The sequence below is a fragment of the Bufo gargarizans genome, chromosome 6 (genome assembly GCF_014858855.1).
Source record: "Bufo gargarizans isolate SCDJY-AF-19 chromosome 6, ASM1485885v1, whole genome shotgun sequence".
NCBI lineage: Eukaryota > Metazoa > Chordata > Amphibia > Anura > Bufonidae > Bufo > Bufo gargarizans.
In genome coordinates this window covers 345928142-345945288 of record NC_058085.1, presented here as the reverse complement: position 1 = coordinate 345945288, position 17147 = coordinate 345928142, and the positions used below count along the sequence as shown (strand labels likewise).

At 46.5% G+C, this 17147-nt stretch overlaps 1 protein-coding gene across 1 annotated transcript in view; it reads left to right on the top strand.

Annotated features, from left to right (window-relative positions):
* LOC122941130 (ATP-binding cassette sub-family C member 2-like) overlaps window positions 1-17147 on the top strand; it is a 143278-nt gene that overhangs the window by 56517 nt on the left and 69614 nt on the right. The window contains exon 10 of the mRNA XM_044298156.1: window positions 16-270. Within this exon, the coding sequence (XP_044154091.1) occupies window positions 16-270 (255 nt within the window). The remainder of the gene's footprint in view (window positions 1-15; window positions 271-17147) is intronic.

Sequence of the window (17147 nt, the reverse complement as noted above, 5' to 3'; positions counted from 1 at the left end):
TCTCTATCCCTCTAGGCTCTGACTGTCTCAAATGCCATCCGGAAGGAGTCAACAGTAGGAGAAACCGTGAACCTGATGTCTGCAGATGCACAGAAATTCATGGATCTGACAAACTACATTCATCTCCTTTGGTCCTTACCTCTGCAGATGGTGGTTTCTGTGGTATTCCTCTGGGCAGAGCTGGGACCGTCAGTCCTGGCAGGACTTGGAGTGATGATTCTTTTGATACCAATCAACGCAGTCCTAGCTACTAAATCAAGGATATTCCAGGTAAGACTGTCAGCATCGAATATTAATCGCGAATATCGCAACTTCGATAATTCGCGAATATAGTGCTATATATTCGTTATATATCGAATATTCGTCATTTTCTCCATCTGAACACATGATTCCTTCCTGCTTAAAATGCTTGTGGGCCAATGAGTCATTGGCCCACAAGCAAGAAGCAGAGAGGAATCAAGAGTTTAGATAGTAAAAAATGACGAATATTCAAAAAAACTAATATATAGCACTATATCACATATATTCGTTTTATAGAATATTCTTTTTTTTCCCCCCTTAATTAGTACAGTTATTGCCCTTCGGCATACTCCTCCCCGACAAGCGTCCCTGTCACCATGGGAATGCCTGGTGGTTAGAATATACCATCGGATCTGAGTTTACACAATCTAACTCAGATCCGACGGTATATTCTAACCACCAGGCGTTCCCATGGTGATGGGGACGCTTGAAGTTAGAATATACCGCCAGGGCGCTGTGATCCGCGCAATTAACCCCTCAGGTGCGGGCTAATTGCGCTGATCACAGCGCCCTGTGTACCCTCCCCCCACCTCCCCAGTATTAAAATAATTGGTGGCCAGTGCGCCCCCCCTCTCCAGTATTAAAATAATTGGTGGCCAGTGTGCCCCCCCTCTCCAGTATTAAAATAATTGGTGGCCAGTGCGCCCTAATCCCCCCTCCCCCCCAGTATTAAAATCATTGGTGGCAGTGGCCACAGGGTACCCCACCCCCCCTGGCAGTGACCACAGGGTCCCCCTTTCTCCCCCCGTCATTGGTGGCAGCAGGCAGTTTCACTCAGCAGCATTTACTTACCTGCGGGGCTCTCCTCCTTCTGAGAACTCACAGGTCTATGCACCGCATATGCCTTCAGCAATGCGCCGCATAGACCTCAGAAGGAGGAGAGCCCCGCAGGTAAGTAAATGCTGCTGAGTGATTAACTAACCATGGCAGCCAGGACTTCAGTAGCGTCCTGGCTGCCATTGTAATCGATTGAAGCCCGGCCATTACGCTGCGACTCGATTGGAACTGCCTGCTGCCACCAATGACGGGGGTGGGGGGGAATGGGGACTCGGTGGCCACTGCCAGAGTGGGAGGGGGACCCTGTGGCACTGCCATCAATGATTTTAATACTGAGGGGGGAGGGGGGGGGGTTAGGGCGCACTGGCCACCAATTATTTTAATACTGGGGAGGGGGGTTAGGGCGCACTGGCCACCAATTATTTTAATACTGTGGAGGAGGGGCACACTGGCCACCAATTATTTTAATACTGGGGAGGTGGGGGGGAGGCCGCACAGGGCGCTGTGATCTGCGCAATTAACCCGCACCTGAGGGGCTAATTGAGCGTATCACAGCGCCCTGGCGGTATATTCCAACTTCAAGCATCCCCATCACCATGGGAACGCCTGGTGGTTAGAATATACCATCGGATCTGAGTTAGATCGTGAAAACTCAGATCCGGTGGTATATTCTAACCACCAGGCGTTCCCATGGTGACGGGGACGCTTGCCGGGGAGGAGTATGCCGAAGGGCAATAACTGTACTAATTGGGGGGGAAAAAATGAATATTCTAAAAAACAAATATATGTGATACAGTGCTATATATTCGTTTTTTAGAATATTCGTCATATTGAAAGACAAGAATATTTAGCAACATAGCGAATATTTGTAAATTACACATATAGACTGAAATTTCACTAATGTAGTGCTATAATGTTTTTTTTGTCTAATTTTTTGTCTCTTTCTGATTCAGAAAAAGACAAAAAAAATTAGACAAAAAAAAAGATTATAGCACTACATTTGTGAAATTTCAGTCTATATGTGTATTTTACGAATATTCGCTATATTGCTATAACTTTGTTTTTTAGAATATTCGTCATATTCGTCATATTCTAAAACAAGAATATAGTTGGAATTTTACTTACGTAATTATACTTTCTTCGAGTCCGAAGGCAGCACAGAAGGGATATTTCCCGTCCCAGTCACTCTATCATAGGACCGCCCACCTAGAAAAAATCTAACAATTAACAATTAACACAATTGACAATACCCTAGGTACTCTATATAACACGCCAAGGCACTGCATCCATTGTGTAATAACGTAGACCAACTCATGCAAGTAAAATTTATTGGGAGGGTTAGTGTGCTGCCTTCGGACTCGAAGAAAGTATAATTACGTAAGTAAAATTCCAACTTTCTTCTTCGTCCTACAGCAGCACAGAAGGGATATAACATAGAAATTAAAGGGGGGGAAAGCTTTGTTTTACTGCTGACAAAACTGCTGTGCTGAAGGCTGAGTTCTCGGGTCCATTGCTGAGCCTGTAGTGATGAACAAACGTAGAGGACGAAGTCCAGGAAGCTGCATTGCAGATGTCTAGGAGATCAACTTGCTGTCTTTCAGCCCAAGATGTAGAGGTTGCCCTCGTGGAGTGGGCCCTTAACGGCCGAGGCGGTTCTTTACCATCTAAGATATAGGACTCCGAGATGGTTGTTTTAATCCAACGACCCAGAGTGTCTTTTGAGGCTTTCATACCCTTCCTCGGACCAGAGAATAAAATGAACAAATTTTCTTCCTTTCGGAAATCTCTCAGCCTTTCAAGATAGCAAATTAATGCTCTACGAATGTCCAGAGTATGGAGTCTTCTTTCCTCATCTGACTTAGGGTCAGGGTAGAATACTGGAAGAACAGATTCTCTATTGATGTTAGTTGAAGACGCAACTTTTGGTCTAAATGAAGGCATGGTTCTTAGTCTGACACCATTCGGCAACATTTTCAAATATGGCTCTCTGGAGGACAAAGCCTGCAATTCCCCTAGCCTCTTTGCGCAAGTGATGGCAATGAGAAAAAGGATCTTGTAGGATAACCAGCTAAGATCCACTTCGGCAATAGGTTTAAAGGGAGGACCTGTAAGTCTATTTAGAACCAGTGATAATTCCCAGATGGGCATAGGCGGTCTCACAGAAGGCCTCAACTTCTTCAATGCTCTGAAATATCTAGCTATTAAAGCGTCACCTGCATATTGTCCATCTGTCCAAGCATTAATGGCTGTCATGTGGACTCTTAATGTATTAGGCTTTAGGCCTTTTTCGTGCCCTTCTTGCAGGAATTGCAAAATGGAGTTGGTAGAGACTAGTAACTCTTTTTCCTGCAACCAGGAAGAAAACTTTCTCCATAATCTGTTGTAAACTGCAATAGTAGACTGCTTTCTGGAGGACAGTAAAGTAGAAATGACCCCATCCGAAAGGCCCTTCTCTTTTAATCTTTCCCTTTCAGGTGCCACACGGTTAAATGCAACTTGTTCAGTTGAGGATGGTAAAGGTCTTCCTGTAGAAGAAGATCCGGGTAAAGAGGCAAAGTCCAGTGATCGTTTTTCGAAAGTTGAGATACGGCAGAAAACCAAGCCCTGCGGGGCCAATATGGAGCTATTAGAATTGCTTCCGGTGCTTCTGAGAGGAGTTTCGGTATGATCTGAGGTAACATTGGTATGGGAGGAAACAGGTAGACAAACTTGTGGCTCCAATTCAGAGAGAAGGCATCCAGACAGTCGGGTCTGTCTGCTCTCCTGAGAGAACAAAACTTCAGGGCTTTCTTGTTCTTCCTCGTTGCAAACAGATCCCATTCTGGACGACCCCATTTCTCCACTATCTGGGCGAAATATTTCGGGTTCAATTCCCATTCTCCTGGGCACACCTTCTGTCGACTGAGTCGATCTGCTCTGATATTCTCGGAACCCTTGATGTGAACTGCCACTAGGCTGTGTAGGACTGGCTCTGCCCAAGACATTATTTTGTCACAAATGGACTGTAGAGAGAGACAACGCGTTCCCCCTTGTTTGTTTACATAATATGCCGCCATTGCGTTGTCCGTCTGCAGGAGAACTGATCTGTGGTAGAGATGAGGTTCGAAATGCTGCAGGGTTAGTTGAATGGCTTTCAATTCCCTGAAGTTTTAGGATCGCCTCATTGTGGTTGAAGGCTATTCCCCTTGAATCCACCGATCTCCCATGTGCGCACCACAACCTTTGCGGGAAGCATCTGTGGTTATCACTACTCTTTGAATGACTCGGAAATCTCTTCCTTTTTCCAGATTTTCTTCTCTTGTCCACCAAAGCAGCCCTCTGCGTGTTGCACATGATATCTTCATCATAGTGGTCAGTGATTTGGGATTCTTGTCCCAACAGTGAAGAATCTCTCTTTGCAGGTCTCTCATATGAGCCTTCGCCCATGGCACCGCCTCTATAGCAGCTGTCAATAACCCGAGGGTACTCATCGCCGAACGGATGGATATCTTCGTTGTAGAGATCAACAACTGAATTCTGCGAATTATCTGAGCCATTTTGAGAGGAGGAAGAAATACCTTCATTACTTCTGAGTCTAACAAAAGACCCAGGAACTGGATTCTCGTAGTGGGGACCAGCTGCGACTTCTTTTGGTTGACAATGAACCCGACTTGCTGAAGTAGATTCAGAGCAGTGTGAAGATCCGATCTCAGAACCTCCTCGGAAGCTGCAATAAGCAACCAGTCGTCCAGATATGGCACTATCCTTAGACCTTGAACCCTCAGAGCTGCAATAAGGATGACCACCACCTTCGTAAAGATACGAGGTGCCGGAGATAGCCCGAAGGGAAGGGCCCTGAACTGATAGTGCCAAATCCGACCTAGAGTCTTGACCGCCACCCTGAGAAATCTCCTCGATTCTTTGTGGATAGGTATATGAAGGTATGCATCTTTTAGATCTATAGATGCCATCACCTCCCCAGGTTGCAGGATGCTCAGGACAGATCTTATGTTGTCCATCTTGAATTTTATCTTCCTTAAATGGTTGTTTAGAAACCTTAAATCTATGATGAGGCGCCACCTGCCGTCTGGTTTTGGAACGGGGAACACTCTTGAATAGACCCCTGAATACACCTCCTCTTCTGGAACTCTCTCCAGAACATTCATCTGTAGGAACTCCCGAAGAAGGGGCATGATTCTTGGATCCTCCGTGTTGTTTAACAGGAACCTTTCCCTTGGAAGATGAACGAATTCGAGTGAATAACCGTTCTTGATGATATTCCGAACCCAGCTGCCTGAAGTGACACTCTCCCATTTCATATAAAAGCTTCTTAACCTTGCGCCTACAGTAGGGGCAGGCTTGACGTCAGAATTTTGAATTGGAGGCAGGGGCTTCAGAGGGTTTCTTCTTTCCCTTGTCCTGGTAGCGGGGGAGAAACTTCTTCCCCTGCTCCTGTCTATTACGACCCTGAAAAGAAAATCTTCCTCTCTGCGTACGAAATCTGGTAGATTTGGGCCTGAAAGTTTGCGGAAAGGCTAAAGCCTTCTCTTTTTTTATTTTCTTCCAGGATCTTATCCAACTGGGATCCTATTAACTTTCCCGGTTCAAATGGGAGAGCGCAAAAGTTGGATTTAGAGGAAGCATCACCCGTCCAAGGTTTTAACCAAATCGATCTTCTTGTGGAATTCGCTAAAGCCATGTTCTTGGCTGAGATCTTTATGACATCAAGCGGAAAATCACAAAGGAATTCCGCAGCCGTCTTAAGGGTCGATACTTGATCCAGCAGTTCATGCCTTGGTACCCCCGCTTGGATGTCTCTGGTTAGTTCGCTGAGCCAGACTCTTAACGCTCTTGCCACAGGCACTGAGGACATAGCTGCCTTCTGTAGAGAAGCCAGGTTGCAATGAGATCTCTCTATGAAAGTGTCAGCTTTCCGATCCATAGGATCCTTTAATAGAGAAGAATCGTGCAATGGCTGGATCAACTTTTGACGGTAATTCCCATTCCTCTGATGCGGCCGGGTCTAACTTGTACAGAGACTTGAAGCGAGGTCCTAAGTCCAGGCGTTTATCAGGTCTTTTCCATTCCCTTTTCATGGTGGTCTTTAGAACCGGATGAGCAGGGAGGACTCTGGATTTCTTCTTAGGGAAGTAATACAGGTTACCCTTATCCTGTACTAAATCTTCTTCATCATTAGTTTCCAGACACCGCTTTACGCGTCTGATGAGTTTTTCTGCTGAATCCTTTTTCAATAGAAAAAATTCTTCACTACCTGAATCTGAATCCGAGGATAGGTCAGATTGAGATACAATAGCTGATGATTGAGACATGTCATCTGAATGATGATGATGATGGCTTCTTTCCTTTTTACTGCCAGAAGTAGACGCCAAATTCTGCATATTTTCTCAGAACCAGGAAAAAAAAATTTGGGCTTCTTCAGCTAACGGGTCCTGTGGGGTACAATCCAAACAGATATTGGATGTCGCTTCTGGTGATAAAGGCTGTAGACAAGTGATGCATAGCTTAGATCTTGCGGGCTGCGGATCAGGCGTGCATAACTTCTCTGCACAGATATCACAGATGTCATCATGTAAATCATCTGGAAGCGGCAATCTACAACCTGCACAAACACGGTGCTTTGTCTTTTTATGGCTCTTCCGGCTCGACATCTAAGAAAAGAATAGATTTATTAGATGTACAAATATAGAGCATAAGGGAGACAGACAGGGCAGCAGAACCCTTTGGTAATACCTTCAGAGACTCAGAACTCGGCTGCCCCGCACAGCAGGAATGTGCACACAGCTTCTGAGTCTCTAAATAGGAACCAGAGTTTGAAATTGCCGCCCAAAACACGCCCCCAACGTGATGACGTCACAGGACCTAGAGAAAGGTAATGTCACGAACGGTGTACAGGAAACAAGACAAAGCAACATGCATATATGACTCACTGGATCCAAAGCTAAGGAACCAAAAGGGAGACCCCTGCACAAGACCTCGCACTTTCCCTGGCTGCTCAGCCTATGCAAAGATCCCAAAGGTGGATGGTTGCATATCCACGTACCTCGACTATATAACCCCTGAACACCCTACAATAGTGAGGGGACACGACCACCGGCTCCCTACACCAGACACGGAGGGAGTCAGGGTCACCTGGGATCCAGCAAACAGAAAATAACAGATAAATGTACAGCACTTAACTTTGTAGCAGACTGGGAAACAGGATCAGCATGCACACACACTCCAGGAAGAAGTATAAGCCGCCCAGTAAAGCATTATGGGGAGGAATTTAAAGGGAAGCAATCAGTCCAACTACATGACAGCTGAGAGAGGCTAACGAGATGAGGAACTGAATACCACAACAAAGAAAACTCAAGGAGGAGGTTCTGAAAGGCCTCTGTCAGAGCTTCTCAGCTGTCTGGTTGTGACAGTACCCCTCCCTCTACGAGTGGACTCCGGACACTCAGAACCCACCTTCTCAGGATGGGACCTATGGAAAGCCCTGATGAGACGAGAGGCCTTAATGTCCGTCACTGGGACCCACATCCTCTCCTCAGGACCATAACCCTCCCAATGAACAAGGTACTGAAGAGAACCGCGGACAAGACTGAGAATCCACAATCCTAGAGACCTGAAATTCAAGATTCCCATCAACCATAATCGGAGGAGGAGGCAAAGGCGAGGGTACAATGGGTTGAACATAAGGTTTCAATAAGGACTTATGAAAAACATTATGGATCTTCCAAGTCTGAGGAAGATCAAGACGGTAGGCAACAGGATTGATGACAGACAGGATTTTGTAAGGCCCAATAAACCTAGGACCCAACTTCCAGGAGGGAACCTTCAATTTGATATTCTTGGTAGACAACCACACCAGATCACCAACATTCAGGTCCGGACCAAGCACACGTCTCTTATCTGCCACACGCTTATATCTCTCACTCATGCTCTTTAGATTATCCTGAATCTTTTGCCAAATAGATGACAAAGACGAGGAGAATCTGTCCTCATCAGGTAAACCAGAAGACCCCTCTCCCGAGAAAGTCCCAAACTGCGGATGAAACCCATATGCACCAAAAAATGGTGACTTATCAGAGGACTCCTGACGACGGTTATTTAAAGCAAACTCAGCAAGGGACAAAAAAGAACACCAATCCTCTTGATTCTCCGCCACAAAACAGCGCAGATATGTCTCCAGATTCTGATTGACGCGCTCTGTCTGGCCATTCGACTGCGGGTGGAAAGCAGAAGAGAATGACAACCGAACCCCCAAGCGAGAACAGAAAGCCTTCCAGAATCTGGAAACAAACTGCGTGCCCCTATCAGAGACTATGTCTGAAGGAATACCGTGCAATTTGACAATGTGATCAATAAATGCCTGCGCCAGCGTCTTAGCATTGGGCAAACCAGGAAAAGGGATGAAATGCACCATTTTGCTAAAACGGTCCACCACCACCAGAATCACAGTCTTCCCCGAGGAACGAGGCAGGTCCGTTATGAAGTCCATGGACAGATGTGTCCAAGGACGGGAAGGAATGGGTAAGGGAAGGAGAGGACCTGATGGCCGTGAATGAGGGACTTTGGCACGAGCGCAAGTCTCGCAGGCTGCCACAAAACCCTCAACCGACTTACGAAGCGCAGGCCACCAGAATCTCCTGAGCGATGAGATCCAGTGTGGCTCTTGCCCCCGGGTGCCCAGCAAGGACCGTATCGTGGTGTTCCTTAAAAATCTTGTGTCTTAAAGCGAGAGGCACAAACAACCTCCCAGGAGGACAAAGATCAGGAGCCTCTGACTGGGCTGCCTGCACCTCTGCCTCCAATTCAGAAAAAAGAGCAGAGACCACCACACCTTCAGCCAAAATGGGAACCGGGTCTTCAAAATTCCCGCCTCCCGGAAAACAACGTGACAGGGCATCTGCCTTCACATTCTTAACTCCAGGGCGGAACGTGACAACAAAATTAAATCTTGAAAAGAACAAAGACCATCTGGCCTGTCTCGGGTTCAGACGCTTGGCTGACTCCAAGTAGGCCAGATTTTTATGGTCAGTAAACACGGTAATAGGGTGTCTGGCTCCCTCCAGCCAATGGCGCCATTCCTCAAAAGCCAACTTGATGGCCAACAATTCCCTATCTCCCACATCGTAATTTCTCTCTGCGGAGGAGAGTTTTTTCGAGAAAAAGGCACACGGTCGCCATTTGGCAGGAGAGGAACCCTGAGACAAGACCGCACCCACACCCACCTCAGAAGCATCAACCTCAACTATGAAGGGTAAAGAAATATCAGGTTGCACCAAGATGGGAGCGGAAGCAAAACTCTCCTTGATATTAGAAAAAGCCTTACGCGCCTCTACCGACCAAGAAGAAAAATCTACCCCCTTTCTGGTCATATCAGTGAGTGGTTTAACAATAGAGGAATAATTCAAAATAAACTTCCTGTAATAATTGGCAAAGCCCAAAAAACGCATCAGCGCCTTCTGATTCTCAGGAAGCTCCCACTCAAGCACAGCGCGGACCTTCTCGGGGTCCATGCGAAAACCAGAAGCGGAGAGAAGAAACCCCAGAAATTGAATTTCTGGAACCGCAAACACACATTTTTCCAGTTTCGCATATAATTTATTCTCCCGCAGAATGAGCAAGACCTGACGTAAATGTTCCTTATGAGTTTTGAAATCAGGAGAAAAAATCTAAATGTCATCCAAATACACTAATACAAATTTTCCCATCAAATGATAAAAAATGCTGTTCACGAAATGCTGAAAAACGGCTGGGGCATTCATCAAACCAAAAGGCATAACCAAATTTTCAAAATGGCCCTCAGGGGTATTGAAGGCCGTCTTCCATTCGTCTCCTTCTCTGACCCTGACCAGGTTGTATGCCCCTCTTAGATCTAATTTGGAAAAGACTTTAGCCCCAACAACCTGGTTAAACAGGTCCGGGATTAGAGGAAGCGGATAAGGGTCACGAATAGTGATACTGTTCAGCTCCCTGAAATCCAGACAATGGTCTTAAAGAACCATCTTTTTTCTTAACAAAGAAAAAACCAGCGGCAACAGGTGACTTCGAGGGTCGTATGTGTCCTTTTCTCAGACTCTCAGAGATATAAGCACGCATAGCGATCCTTTCAGGTTGGGAAAGATTGTATAAACGAGATTTAGGCAGCTTGGCGCCTGGGATGAGATTAATAGGGCAATCGTACTCCCTGTGCGGGGGCAAATCCTGAACTCCACTCTCAGAGAAGACATCCGAAAATTCAGAGAGAAAAGATGGTACAGTCTTAGTAGCAACCTCAGAAACAGATGTCGTGAGGCAATTCTCTCTGCAAAAGTCACTCCAACCATTTATTTGCCTCGCTTGCCAATCAATGGTGGGATTATGTTTAGTGAGCCAGGGTAGCCCCAACACTAGAGGAGTAGGCAAACCGCTAAGGACGAAACATGACACATCCTCAACATGAGCATCACTCACAATTAAACGGATATTGTGAACTATGCCCTTTAATGATTTCTGAGAAAGTGGAGCGGAATCAATAGCAAAAACAGGAATATCCTTTCCCAAAGTGCACACCTGGAAACCATGAGTTATTGCAAATAGACTATCAATGAGATTGACCGCTGCTCCACTATCCACAAAAATCTCACAAAAAATGCTCTTGCTCTCTAGCGCCACCCTAGCAGGCAGGACAAAACGGGAACTACAAGCAAACGGAAAACCTTCAATTTCCGCCTCAACCCTGCCAATAGTAACAGACGGAACATTTTTAAAAGATTTTTTCCTCTTTGTTTCTTTATTACTCCCAGAGAACTGCCTGAATCTCCTAGAGGGACAAACATTTGCCAAATAATTTATACCTCCACAACAAAAACAAACCCTCCCATGCGGGCTGAATCTTCTATTGTCAGAAGCAATCAACCCCAGCTGCATGGGCTCTTGCTCAGAAGGGGCTGACAGCGCACAGAATGGGACTGCTGCACTGTCCTGGGACTGAGTATGACAGGAAGGAGAGATCTCTCCTCTCTCTCTAAGACGCCTGTCAATACGAACGGCCTGAGACATAACAGAGTCCAAGGAAATAGGCCTTTCATGAAAGGCAAATGCATCTTTCAATCCCTCTGAAAGACCATGGCAAAATTGACTTCGGAGTGCAGCATCATTCCAACCAGTATCAGCTGCCCATCTCCGAAATTCTGAGCAGTATATCTCTGCGGATTGTTTACCCTGGCATAATAGACGTAGTCTAGACTCAGCCAGAGCAATACGATCCGGATCATCATATATCTGACCCAGGGCTAAAAAGAATTCATCCACTGAACGGAGGGGCCGTGCCCCCTCCGGCAGCGAAAAGGCCCAGGACTGAGCGTTACCCCTGAGCAGCGATATAATGATCCCCACCCTCCGTTCCTCATCACCAGAGGAATGGGGAAGAAGGCGAAAATGGAGTTTGCAAGCCTCTCTAAAACGCACAAAATTCTCACTACCCCCGGAAAACGTATCCGGGAGCGAGATCTTAGGCTCAGAACAAACTCCATGAACGCCAGCTGAACCGGTCACTTGAAGCTGAGAAAAAGTCCTGCGGAGATCAGCTACCTCCAATGAAAGACCCTGAAGGCGTTCAGCCAAAAGTGAAACCGGATCCATGCTTGAGACGGTTTTGGCGGCTTATAATGTCACGGACGGTGTACAGGAAACAAGACAAAGCAACATGCATATATGACTCACTGGATCCAAAGCTAAGGAACCAAAAGGGAGACCCCTGCACAAGACCTAGCACTTTCCCTGGCTGCTCAGCCTATGCAAAGATCCCAAAGGTGGATGGTTGAATATCCACGTACCTCGACTATATAACCCCTGAACACCCTACAATAGTGAGGGGACACGACCACCAGCTCCCTACACCAGACACGGAGGGAGTCAGGATCACCTGGGATCCAGCAAACAGAAAATAACAGATAAATGTACAGCACTTAACTTTGTAGCAGACTGGGAAACAGGATCAGCATGCACACACACTCCAGGAAGAAGTATAAGCCGCCCAGTAAAGCATTATGGGGAGGAATTTAAAGGGAAGCAATCAGTCCAACTACATGACAGCTGAGAGAGGCTAACGAGATGAGGAACTGAATACCACAACAAAGAAAACTCAAGGAGGAGGTTCTGAAAGGCCTCTGTCAGAGCTTCTCAGCTGTCTGGTTGTGACAGGTAATTAACCCTTCCTGAACTTACCCGGGGTAACACCATCAGACCAGAGCCAGGCATCGCCGGCAGACAGCCTAATACTTACCCGGCTGCAAACGTCTGTACACCGGGAACCAGGTCAGCCAGGCAAACGCACTGGACACAGACCGGCGACCTGCTACAGGTATTACCAGGCAAACGCACTGGTAGGCAACAGCCACAATACGCTATAGCAGGTCTGGGCTAGGAAACCACTAGCCAGACCGACGGAGCCTGAACAACGCAAGACTCAAGTCCTTTCCAGGTGGGCAGCAAGGTGAGAATCACCTGCTAGAGTAAGGACTAGAAAAAACACAATGGATGCAGTGCCTTGGCGTGTTATATAGAGTACCTAGGGTATTGTCAATTGTGTTAATTGTTAATTGTTTGATGGTGCTGCTGTAGGACGAAGAAGAAATAGCAATATGGTGAATATTCGTAAAATACACAAAATCGCAATACGCGATTAATTAAATCACATATTATTTGCGATAAATAGCATAATGACGAATACTCGATTTCAACTAATATAAGACGAATATTCAATCGAATATTCGCGAAATCACTACTGGACATGCACCAATTTGCTCAAACTGGCGTCATGTTGGAGGACTTCATGACCTTTAAGTTGGCATAGTCCATTGTTTGCTAATATTGCAGTACCATGACACACATGCCCACACTCCTGCCAAGTTCAGGAGACTTTTAAATAAAAGACAGAGCTTTCAGACTTCCAATTTTTCGTCAAGATTAACCCAATTATTAGATTTTTTTTTTTAATGGCAGCTGGAGATTGTTCCTGCTGCCGACAATCAGAAGGGGTGCTGTAGTTTACACTTCACACTTTAAAGGGGGCACTGTAGCTGGAACATTAAAGGAAACATTATGGCTGTCACTGTTATGGGTGAAACTGTAGAGGGCACTGGTATAGGCACACCATGACTATTACTTTTATGGGACTTTGTGACTGCCACTTGTTTTGCACAATGTGATGGAGTGCAGCATGCTTGAGTGAGGATGGCCGGATGGGAGTTGCAGTAGTACTCACGGTTCTGATGTTTCCTGGCCTCATGCAGTGATGTGGAAGGGTGCACCTTTCTTCCCTTCGTGCATAGGCGTGCGCAGCCTATTGCATTAGGGTGTGCACCCTAAAGCACAAACACACGCTGCGCATGTGTGTATGTATGTGTATATATATCTGTGGATGACGCACTGTTATGGGCATCTGTGGATGACACACTGTTATGGGCATCTGTGGATGACACACTGTTATGGGCATCTGTGGATGACACACTGTTATGGGCATCTGTGGATGACACACAGTTATGGGCATCTGTGGATGACACACTGTTACGAGGCATCTGTGGATGACACTGTTATGGGGGCATCTGTGGATGACACTGTTATGGGGCATCTGTGGATGACACTGTTATGGGGCATCTGTGGATGACACTGTTTTGGGGGCATCTGTGGATGACACTGTTATGGGGCATCTGTGGATGACACTGTTACGAGGCATCTGTGGATGACACTGTTATGGGGGCATCTGTGGATGACACTGTTATGGGGCATCTGTGGATGACACTGTTATGGGGCATCTGTGGATGACACTGTTATGGGGCATCTGTGGATGACACTGTTTTGGGGCATCTGTGGATGACACTGTTATGGGGCATCTGTGGATGACACTTTTATAGGGGCATCTGTGGATGACACTGTTATAGGGGCATCTGTGGATGACACTCCACTGTTATGGGCATCAGTGGATGACACACGGTTATGGGAGCATCTGTGGATGATGCATTCTTAAGGGGATATCTGCTGATGGCACTGTTATGGGGGCATCTGTGGATGATGCACTGTTATTAACAGTGCGTCATCCACAGATCCCCCCCATAACATTATCATCCAGAGATCCCCCCCCCCCATAACAGTTAATCCACAGATATCCCCTTAATAGACTGTTAAGGGGATATCTGTGGATGGCACTGTTATGGGGGCATCTGTGTGGAATCTGACACAGATGCAGGGGGGATCTGTGGATGACACTGTTATGGGGGGGCCGGGTGGATCTGTGGATAACACACATATAGCAGCATATTGTGCTATATATGTGTCATCATCCACAGATATCTCTCCCCCCCCCCCCCATAAAAGTGTCCCTGACAGTGACTGACCCCCAACAGGGGGTGGAGGCCGGCAACTATTGTAAGACCCCGCCGTTCCTTAAGTAAGTGAGCTTGTAAATAAAATTCTGCCAAGTTGTACTACTATATAATAATCTATTATTAACTTACTAGGACAGTCAGGACTCCAGATAGTATTTACATCAGTTTTTCTTTTTCACAGTGCACAAAATACATCACCATCGATTCACTGGACACTAGGCGCAGCAGGCGGGCGGGCAGGCAGGCTCCCGCTCTTCAAACATTTAAACTAGGCGGCCGGCGGCAGCGTAACGTGACGTAACTCACTCCGTCACGCCGCACGCGCATGCTCCTCCCACTTTATTAATGAAGCAGGCGCGTGATGTCGGAGTGAGTGACGTTACGCGGCCGTCCGCCAGGAGACGGAGTCACGGAGCACAGGAGCAGTGGATATACACTAAGTATTACTCGTCGTCAGTCGATGTATGTCATACATTGAAGCTGTGCGGTCGGACACTAGTGCGGGGCTGGCAAACGGCAGTGCAGGAGGCGGAGCACAGGGGTGTGATTAGGGTGTGCCCAGGCACACCTGGCACACCCTATGCACACGCCTATGCCTTTGTGGCAGTCTTCGGTTCTAGGATTCTCCTCCCTTAGTGTTGCATGTTTTGAGGTGCATGGCAGGGTCCCAGTTGTCATGATGCCAACACTTTGCAGTGTACTAGGGGTGCAGGGAGCAATGATGAGGCAGTTGTGCAGCAGAACAGTTCTTTACTGAAGAATTCAAATGCAAACAGATCAGGACCGTTGTTATCATGCAATAGATTGGCTGTTGCTGCACAGGATGCAAAGGTAAGAAAGGCAAAGACGGGTCAGAATCATGAACCGGAGGGACCCATCAAGGAGAGACAGCAATGTACTTACAGAGTAGGTGCTGTTTCCCCCAATGAACTCAGCGAGAAAAGGATTTTACAGGCAAGACAAAAATCCTACTTTCTTGCTCATATCATTGGGGAACACAGAAGACCATGGGACATTAAAGAGCAGTACCATGGGGAGGGAACAAGACCAGAATGAATCCAAGGCCTGTCATAAGGCCCCAACCCAGAATTTTTTCACATTTTTTCTGGTCTGCGCATAAGCAGACCGGAAGGACGGATCCGGCATTGCGGTATTTTTAATGCCGGATCCGGCACTAATACATTCCTATGGAAAGAAAATGCAGAATACGGCATTCAGGCAAGTGTTCTGTTTTTTGGGCTGGAGATAAAACCGCAGCATGCTGCGGTATTATCTCCGTCCTGAACAGTTCTTCATTCAGAATGCATGGGGATAAAACTGTTCAGTTCTTTTCCAGTATAGAGCCCCTAGGACGGAACTTTATGCCGGAAAAGAAAAACGCTAGTGTGAAAGTACCCTTATAGAGCAAGTAGTTGTGATGCCAGTTGCAGTTAAGCAACAAGGGCATGGAGTCCCCTTTGTAGATGGTAGTGTGGGTACCCAGATATAGGATTTCCATAGTAGTGTAGAGTGGCCTACACTCTCTCTGAAGGTGTTGTAAGCACGTGTTATGGTGCTCCTACCTGGATATCCTTGGATCCCAGACGTGGTGTAGTCCAAAGCAAGTGCAAGTGGGGTTGTTGAGCTTGGGTGATGAATAAGTAAAATCAACGGAGTCCAGACTTTGCATTAACGTTGAACACAGCTTTACTTGGCATAAACGATAATCTTGTTTCCAAATGGTATTTTGGTCATCAGCAGGTATTGGCTTAACTTTGGCAGGCAAACACATCTGCAACAATCTCAGCTCTGCTATGCTGTAGCTTTTCAGCTCTGCTATAATAGCTGGGTTAAATAGGAACTTTTCCTCTTCTGCTTGAATTTTACTTAGCTGTCTGTGGTCTGTCTCTTACTTTAATCCTAGGAACTTCTTCCTGGCTTCAAGCTCTCTTAGCTTGGGGTTAAGGCAATGCAAGCCCAGGAAAGGACAAGCAACCATGTAGACTTCAAAGGCTCAGCCTCTGGGCCTAGCAGAGCAGACAGTGCTTTGCTAGAAAACACACAACCTTTCCCCAGGTGGGGGTAGTCTAGACTGACTCGCTAACTAAACTCCTCCCTCTCTAGAGAGGGCTGGAAGGTAACTAGAAGGTTCCTCTCCATGGAAACTAGTTCTGCCAATGCTGCTGCCACCTGCTGGTGAACCAGGCAGATTACACTTTAACATTGTTTTACAAGGAAACACATTCACATATTGCAGGAAATGGCAATAAATATCTAAGATGACACAGGATCACAGAATGCAGATAGTTGGGGGTACAAAAGGATGTGGTAATGCCACTATAGGGCATTACAAATGCAACAGAACATATGGTTTCCGCTGGAAGTGCAATTACTCTGTCTAAGGAAGGAGAGTAATGCTACAGTCTGTATAGGATCCAGTGGTAATGCAATTACTCCATGGAATGAGGATTATGTCACAGAATGTACAGTATCCAGTTGAAGTGTAAATACACCCACTATGGAAGGAGGGCAATGCTACCGGGAATATACGGTATGATCCAGTGGTAGTGCCAATACTCTGCCTAGGAAGGAGGGTAATGGTACAGGACCTACAGTATCCAGTGATATTTCTAGTGCTCCATCTATAAAAGGAGAGTAATGTGACAGGCTATACAGCAGTGATGGCGAACTTATGGCACGGGTGCCAGAGGTGGCACTCAGAGCCCTGTCTATGGG